Source organism: Nestor notabilis, unplaced genomic scaffold (assembly GCF_000696875.1).
Source record: "Nestor notabilis isolate BGI_N333 unplaced genomic scaffold, ASM69687v1 scaffold16225, whole genome shotgun sequence".
Lineage (NCBI taxonomy): Eukaryota > Metazoa > Chordata > Aves > Psittaciformes > Psittacidae > Nestor > Nestor notabilis.
This window is the reverse complement of record NW_009928989.1, coordinates 13255-21889: the sequence shown is the minus strand read 5'-3', so window position 1 is coordinate 21889 and position 8635 is coordinate 13255. Positions and strand designations below refer to the sequence as shown.

The window sequence follows — 8635 nt, the reverse complement described above, 5'->3', positions numbered from 1 at the left end:
GCAGGAATCTCTTACGTTTTGTCATGTTTAATGTAGGTAATATCCTTAAAAAAGCAGGAAAAGAAAATGCACTGCAAAGTATTTTCAGAATTTTCGGTTCAGATCTGCTCTTGATGTAATGCCCATATCTGGGAGCTAAGCTGTAACAGTAGCTCTGCTTCCAGGCAGGGTATTTCCTTCTTCCTTTGGCAGACTGATGATGATGGCTGTAGAACCATGCATCCATTTCCTAACAGGCAATTAGTGCAACAGTGTCAAGCTGTACGGATTTTTTTTTAAGCCTGGAAGTGGGAGGGAGGAAGGAGTCAAGGGAAGGGACAGAACCAAAGAACACAGTTGTTAGTAAGCCCTTTCCCAGAGCAATGCAGTTTTACACTGCCTCTTTGTTGGACATGGAGGCATATCCAGCCTTGGCAAAAATCATCTTGTGAAATGATTTTTCATGAAGAACAGGAAATAGTTTACATTAAATGGCCTGACAGTTGAACAGAGTGCAGATTAGTGGCATACAATGCAATGTATCTTCAGGAAAATGAAGCCCACAAGAGACAGCAAGTATTCTGTCTGGCTTGAACTGAGCAGCTGTTTGGCTCCTTTCTATTGTCAGTCACTCCCCTACAGTCAGGGTGTGCTTTTGATAGTTGGTTTGTGTTATCTTTTACTTAATTACTGTTGTTCTGCAGACACATTTCATTCTGATGTGGTTTGCTTCTGAAACTATTGAAGAAATATTGGTGTGATGATGTAGCTTGTCTTCTTTAATATTAAACCCATTCTGTCTTTTCTCACCCACAGTGGTTCACGACTAGGATCTATTCATCACCATGATGTTCGGGTTGCTCAGCACCATGTTGGGACTCTTTGCCAAAATAAGCAAAGCATTTGCAGCTTGAAATGGTCACTAACCAACCAGTTGCTGGCAAGTGGGTCTAGTCATGGTATATTGAATATCTGGCCTAATGACCCTGGTGTGAAATTGCAGTTACAGCCACTGAAAACCATACCACATTCCTCAGCAGTTAAGGTATGTGGAGAAGGAATGTCTGCTTTTCTATATTTGCTCTTGTGAAATCACATTGTTGATATGGACAGTTAGGTAATTTTTCAAATTATCTCAATAATATTTATTAGTTTCTTCTCCCTGTCTGTGGTGCAGTTAATTTTAAGACCAGTTCTCCTCATTCCAACTCACAAATAAGTTTGCTAGGGCTTTGATTAGGAGAAGTTACTGGATTATTAGGTCTTTGGAAATATAATGCCAAACAGAAGTAAAGTTTACATCCTTGTCCTCTCTCTGCCTTGCACAAAGAAGTTTTGTGACACAATACTTAAAAGTTAACAAACAAGATCTTTCAATTTTTTGAATTTTGGAAAATTCTCTCTGCTGCAATTGATTTAAATATGAGGTTTGTTTTGCGTCCTGCCCATATTTTCATGTCATTGTTGCTAGGAAACAATCTTAAGTAGTAAACTGGAAATGAGACGATTAAAGATTTATCATCCTTAATGAAGTTCCAGTCTGTGTGGGAGACAGGACAGGTATTAGCAGTAAGAGGCAGAGGAGTCCAGCATTTATAAGCTGTTTATCCTCCTGAAAGAGCCTGAGGCTGGCACAAAATGCTGGGGTTAAAGAGTGAGAGGAGTTTATTGAAACAGGTGGAATTGAGTTCTTAGTTTTCTTCAGTTGAGTCTGAGCCTTAAGGCATATCCTGAAAATATCTCAGAAGAAACCAGGTCTCTTTTAAGCCATGTAAATCGTGATGCTTAGGCTTCTACAATGGCTTAGGCAGTAAGACTATCCTGCTGGGTTCTGCCAGTTTTGAAGTGTGAGTCTGTGGCCTGTGAAGTTAAGCAGAGAAGACGGAGTTTTATGAGCATGTGTGTGACAGTGTAGAGTCCCGTGAAACAATGGCAAGGGGAGCAGCATTTTGAGTTTTGGGATCCTGTGTGTGTGCATTCTGGGTGCTTGTTGCAGTTCATTTTTCCAACTAGGCTTTTAAAAACTGTTTTTTCAGCTAACCTCCTAGTATAGTCTCTTCTGGTATCTTTTCTTGTTTGGTTGGGTTTTTTTTGTTGTTTTGTTTTGTTTTGTTTTTTTTTCCCCAGGCTATGAACTGGTGTCCTTGGCAGTCCAAAGTCCTTGCTACAGGGGGTGGAATGAAAGATGGGATTTTGCGTGTCTGGGACATTAATCATGAGAAAATCATTCAAAGTGCAGCTACAGATTCTCAGGTGAAATGATGAAATGTCTGCATTCTTAGGCTATGCTCTTCTTGTATAGCTGTGCTTATTTGGCAGACTCCCACTGACTTTGAGGGTGGTTCTGTGGTCAGAGACACAGCAGGATTTTCTCTGGATGTCCAATTGTGCTACACTCAGCACGGCAGTGTGTGATTAGATTCAGAAGCAGTTTGTTGTTTGCTATTCACCACTTCTGTCTCCACATAGAAGTGATTGAAGAAGAGGTGGTCTTGCAGCCAGACACTTCTCATAACCTTTTCCTTATTGGAAGTAATAGTTTTGGCCAAAATTCTTGATGTGGAGAGAATGTTGAGGAGGAGGGCAAGTTTCCAGAGTGCTGGGGTGAGAAGAGGTGTAAGAGTCAGAGGGCAAACATCCGTCTCTGGAGTTTGAATATTAGGAGACAGAGGAACAGATTTTCAGCTGGAGTAAAGCAGCATAACTGTTTATTTTCCTGGAGCTATTACAGCTTAGCTGAGGATGTGCTTGAAGGGCTTTCATATTATACTGATAAACTATTGTCACATTTAGATAAGACAATGAGGCAGCTGTACTTTGAAGTGTTGTAACAAATTGAATGATCCTTCTAAATGAGTAAATATTTTGCTGAGACTTTCACAGTAGCTTGTTTAAACATTGTACACAGCATTTCAGCTCTACTTAATAATGTATGTTGATGCTTTCTGAAAACTAAAGCAGAATTTTAAATTGCAATAGATTTGTTCCTTGCTCTGGTTACCCAAAACCAGCGAACTGATGACTGGACATGGCCTTCCTGGACATCAGATGAAAATATGGAAGTATCCCATTCTTATCAATTCATCAGAACTCTATGGCAAGTATTTAATTTAGTAGTTTTAATTACTTCAGTTAACTATCTGTCTAACCAGTGTGTTTTTGCAAGCGCATACATCATGCATTTATGTAAAAAAAGAGTTAAAAGAGCAGTCACCCACACATCCTTCCTCTGCCTACACAATGCATTCATGTGCACAATCCTAATTCATGGGATTGTAAAGGTTGACTTATTAGGGTAATAGTCTAAATTGCTTTTGTAAAATTTTTTTGTTTCAATGATGGGATTATCTCCTGTTACTTCTAAGGCTGTCCCAGGTGCAGGATGTGGATTTCCACTTCTCCCTAAGGCTTACTAGGCCTGGATTAAGTGTGTTAATGTGAGGTTGCTTCCAGTGTATTCTAGGCTGATGGCCTTCTAGATAATATGAACTAGATTTCGCTCTTTGATTTTGCAGCTTATCATGCAAGGATACTGAACCACCTTCCAAATTATATTTAAAGTAAATCATCATGTGTTATTGCTGTCTGGGTTTTAATGAATGATTTTGGCTGTGAAACAATGTGGTGCAGCGTGTTTCCCTTGTACCATGTTGACAGCTAGAGGAAGGTGGAGTTTCTTTGCAGCATTTTGTAGGGTTATGTTACGCATAAAAGTTGTTCCTTGCTATTAGGTTTTCTTGTTTCTGGCGCTTGCTGTCACTCCTATCCATTAAGTTTTACTTGTTTCAGTGTTAACTGAAGTGGTCCAGTAGAAGTGTCTGAAGTTAAAGGAAGAAAACCAATTATTTATGCACTGGCTGCATTTTCTTATGTAGGGTTGGTTTTTCATACTCACTGAAAAGGTATGGCCAAAGAAGCCTTGGAATGTCAACCAGGGACTTGGGTGGAACCAGGGACTTTGCTTCCACAGTAGCCTGTAAGAGGAAGGCACAGGAGGGCCAGAACAAAGATGTATGGAAGAGAAAGGGCAGCAGAGACATATGTGGATCTAGTTACACATTGTCGTTGTGTAATGCTGCTTGTCTGTGTTGCTTTTCATTCCTTATCCCTCCTCATTTATGTACATCTTTTAAGGTAATGTCCTGTGATGCTATGAGAAATTATCTGGAAGCTTGAGGTTTCTCAAATCTTTGTAAGTCTTGATTATATTACATGAAATGAAAACTAGATTTAATCTTACCTTTGAGAATAGTGTATGGAGTAAAACATTTACTGTATGAGTCCAATGCATTGGTAATTTAGTGAAGCTGGAGTGTTACACATCATCCTGTTTCCTATTCAGTTTACTCATCTGCAGAAGAAACTAATTTTCATGAACTAAAAGACCAGGTAATTGTTACACAGATGTTCCTGCTTATGAAAACTCTTAATACGTTTCTCTAAGCAATTGAATGTTGGAAGAAATTGTGAATGTATCAAAAATGTTCAGAAAAAATACTGTGATGGATGATTGTGAGGTGGTTCGAAATCAGCCTCAAACACCTTTAACCACATGAGTTTTACACCCAAAGAAATGAACAGATAAATTGTATCTAAATGTCATTGTTAAATCTTCCTGCAAGATGTGAAGATTACAGCTAACAATGAAGAACCATCAGCAACTGTTGGGTACTTTAGTAATTGAGGTTGGCTATTACTGAGCAGAACAGAATAACAACCGTAAGACAGTAACCTTTTTATAGCATTCATTCCTGTTTTCCTATTCAATTTACTTACTGCCTTCAGCTCTTTTAATGTGAACATATTCTATAGCTAATTTTAGATATTCTTAGATAATAGAGCTTCCCACATCCTGTGCAGCATGTTTTGCTGCTGCAGTAAAATGGAACAAGCCATAGTGTGGCTTGAGGATGGTGAAAATGACTGGCATAATCAGTACAGAATTGTGATATATATTTCTTTTTTTGTATATATTTTATTTTACAGGTCACAAAGGGAGAGTCCTCCACACAGCCCTGAGCCCAGATCAGAGCAGGCTCTTTTCTGTTGCGGCTGATGGGACAGCTTGTCTATGGAAATGCCATGAGCCTGGGGAGAACAAGTACAGCAGCAAGGCTTTTACTGAGGGTTATTTGAGCTCATTTTTGTGACTTCTTTTCCTTGAAAGCAAATGATTGAAATGTATTTAGCCCATTCAATAATTCAAAATATGTGTGTTCTTTCCAATGGAAACATGGCAAAAGATAGTACAATTTTGTTCAAGAGAAAGCAGTTTCCCCATCAGTCCATCATGTGAAATATTAGTAGCTTGTCTTGCTTATCCTAGAGGAAAAATATTCTAACTCTGAAGAATAGCAGCATATTTACTTTCATTAAACTAGCAAGCATGGATGGAATCCACCCTGCATCAAGTTCCAGCATAAAGTTGTAGGTCCTGCTTTTAGCTAAGATGCTTGTAAGTAATTTTACATCGTCTTAGCATCTCCATTGGAAAGCCCATTCAAATGTGTATAAATTGCCTTGAATCATTCAAAGGCTAGGATCAGCAGAGACCAGTCCAGGGGTCTGTATTGTTCTATATATCACATAGGTCATGGTACAGAACCTGTTTAGGTATTTGTAGATATCTAGGTTAAACATGTAACTGTACATAGATATAAATGATTTCTTGGGAATTCTGTATTGTTTTCACAGTGGTAATGATAACTAGCTTAATTAGCAAACTGTCTGTATTAGATTTTGATTTGTTTCCTTTCCTTAAATCCACCTACTATGTTTGACAATGAAAATATAATAATCACATCATAATTCTATTATTATGCGTAATTATGTAATCAACTGGTTAATAAGCCAGGTGAACATAGTCAAGCAGCACACTCTTTTGGTCAAACACAACAATTAGTTCATTCATTCCTCAAGGGTACCAGTTTAATTTTGTGTCAGCAAACCTGGTAGCTGTTGCCTTCTTAGGAATTTTATTTAGTGCTCGCAAGAGCCAAGCATTTTGGACTTTAATAGGCATTTGCCTGTGTAAGACTTGTATGCTGTCAATAGCTAAGAAAGGATGTTAAGTTTGGTCTTCAAATGCTATTCCCGTGCAATTTAGTAGTGGTATTCAAAGCATATTCTATCCACAGATGTCTTTGGAGCTTTGCTTTTACTATTAGGAGTGACAAGAGGCAAGTGGTAAGGACTCACTCTTGCACTTGTATATTAGAAGCCCCGTGAGATCAGAAACTTATATTGTTTGGACTTTTTTTTTTTCCTGGAAATGTATTTAGACTATTTCCTGTAGGTGGGGAAGAATGGTAGATTAGGGGAGTAAAGCAGTGTCAGCTCATGGAAAATTACACTGTGATCAAATGCATGAAAAGAGATAGGATAAAGTTAACAGGGATGCAAGTATCTCTGGAAATGAATGTGAAACTATCATGACTTTAGTTATCATTTTTAAAACCTCATCTGCTCTTCGTAAATCACATGGTTGCTAACTTCAGATCCAGAAGGTTGAGACCACTCATATTTTTTGCTTAGTAATTTACAATAAATCTGCTACTAACCTGCTGGTTTCTGTGGTCATCTTTTGTGGTCTTCAAAACAGGTTAGAAAATGGGAATGTTGAACATCATTTGAGAAATAACTACCAAGAAGCTGATGCCTAAGAATGGGAAATAACTTGCACTGTGCCTGTCTTCTAATATGAGTGTGTTTGTTGCAGTAAATTTTATTAAATTTTTGGAATCTGACTTAAAATATTCAATCTGATTTAAATATTCAGATTGGTATTTTAAATAATTTAAAAAATGTTAAAAACTTTTTTTCTCATTTAAATGAGAAAAAAGGAGTGAAATTAGTCTCTTTACTCATACATTTTTTTAAATTCTACTAGAAGTTCTCTTTCTTTCATTTGACAGTACCTTAATGGTGTTGGTTTGCCAAATACAGGAAGAGGTGTAACACAGGATGGGGGACTCTGGTAGAGAACGAGCTGATCAGTATCGAAGCCATGCATATTTTGTTGGATGCTTAACTGTCAAAATAAGAAAATAAATTTTTTTCAGACTGAGAAATTCTCATTTCTTAGTTAATTATGCATGTTCATTATTGAGTGGTCAAGTTTATTGCCCCAGAAGTATTTTAACATAGGATCTAAAAGTGGGAGAAGTCACTGATTTCTGTAGAACAAACCAAGAGCCCAAAAATATGAGAGAATTTTGTGTGTGTGACCTGTAGCTCCATTCTGTAACCACGTCTGAGAAAGCATTTAAGCATGCATTTATATTCCAGACTTTCACTAATGTGGAATGAAATTAAGCATATTCTCGAGTGCCTTGTCTGGATGTGCTTCTTTTCTAGATAGGTTTCTTCACTGCCAGTTTTTTTCCTATGGAAAATATCTATCTTTCTGTAATAGGAATTTGAGGACTTGAGTAGGCAGCATGATATTGCTTCACTAATATTTTGCAATTAATATTACTGAATATCTTCAGGTGTAGAGTGTGCAGCTGCTGAAAATAGACCTTTGTTCTTTCATAACTGCCTTGGTCTGCCAATGCAGAGGCCTTAACCTACCAAGTCTTGGGTAAAATGTGAAATCCTTGTAGAATATGGCATACTTTTAGCTCTATGCTTGTTATATTGTTCAGGCCCAGACTGAGACAGAAATCAGAACCCATTTCTAGGAGATCAGCTTGTTCTGCACTTGAGGTCTGTGTGCACGAAAGGCTGAGCCTCCAGAGGTGGCAGAGAGGATTAAGTAGAATTTAAGTTGCCTAAACTTGGGCCTTTGTCCCCACAGTCCTGTCCAAGGTGGAGCATTGTGCAACATAAGGAATCCAGAACTTAAGGACAAAACTACCTTTTACAAGAGGAAAAACTTTTTTGCCTGTATAGGGCATGTGTCTTCCCAGGTGTACCAATATGGGAAAGTGACTGTCTGTAATGAAATGAAATGAATTAAAGAAATTCAGACTGGGGAATCATTTTGCTTCTGCATGTAAATGCAGACAAGCCCCTGTTCTTCAGCCAGTGTATGATCTAATCTTACCTACATAAATGTTACATTAGTTTGTATAATGCAGTTTATACCTGTTCATTTCCCCAAGTTTTCTCATATAGCCACAGTGAGAAAGTATTGTTATACCCCAGACATCACAATGATGTGAAATGATCATAACATTTATCTTAGCTAGTACATAAACTTACATGGGTTCCATCTCAAAGTGGTGGAGCTGTATTGGAAATGGGCTCTTGCCTCTTGATCAGATAAAGTCCCTGCCTAGATGAAAACTCATTTCTATCTTCTTGCTCTTGCTTTTGCTTTTTTCTCCACAGGTTTTCACTACTGGCAGTGGTGACAGAGGATTGAATGTTTTGTTTACCATGTAAGTCCAGTTCCACTGGCTCATTTTGCCGATTCACTCAATTCAAGTCCTGGTTTCAGCTGGGGTAGAGTTACTGTCTGAAAAAGGGAGAAATACTGACCAACAGGCTTTGAGTGGGATTTTCCACTGGCAAGGATGCTGCTGTGACTTCCATGGAAGTGGGAAAAGCAGACCACAGAGGAAGCAGTAAGATGAAAAAAATATTATAGCAGGATGAAAGAAAGACAGTGAAAAAATGGGCAGAGAGGAAAGAAATTAAATAAGACTAATGT

The 8635-nt window shown here is 38.1% G+C and overlaps 1 protein-coding gene across 1 annotated transcript in view; it reads left to right on the top strand.

Moving 5' to 3' along the window:
- CDC20B (cell division cycle 20B) overlaps window positions 1–5080 on the top strand; it is a gene marked incomplete at both ends in the record, with an annotated part of 16625 nt that extends 11545 nt beyond the window's left edge. Inside the window, 4 exons of the mRNA XM_010014790.1 lie at window positions 796–1024; window positions 2107–2232; window positions 2959–3076; window positions 4966–5080. Coding sequence (XP_010013092.1) covers window positions 796–1024; window positions 2107–2232; window positions 2959–3076; window positions 4966–5080 — 588 coding nt within the window. The remainder of the gene's footprint in view (window positions 1–795; window positions 1025–2106; window positions 2233–2958; window positions 3077–4965) is intronic.
- Window positions 5081–8635: the final 3555 nt, after the last annotated feature.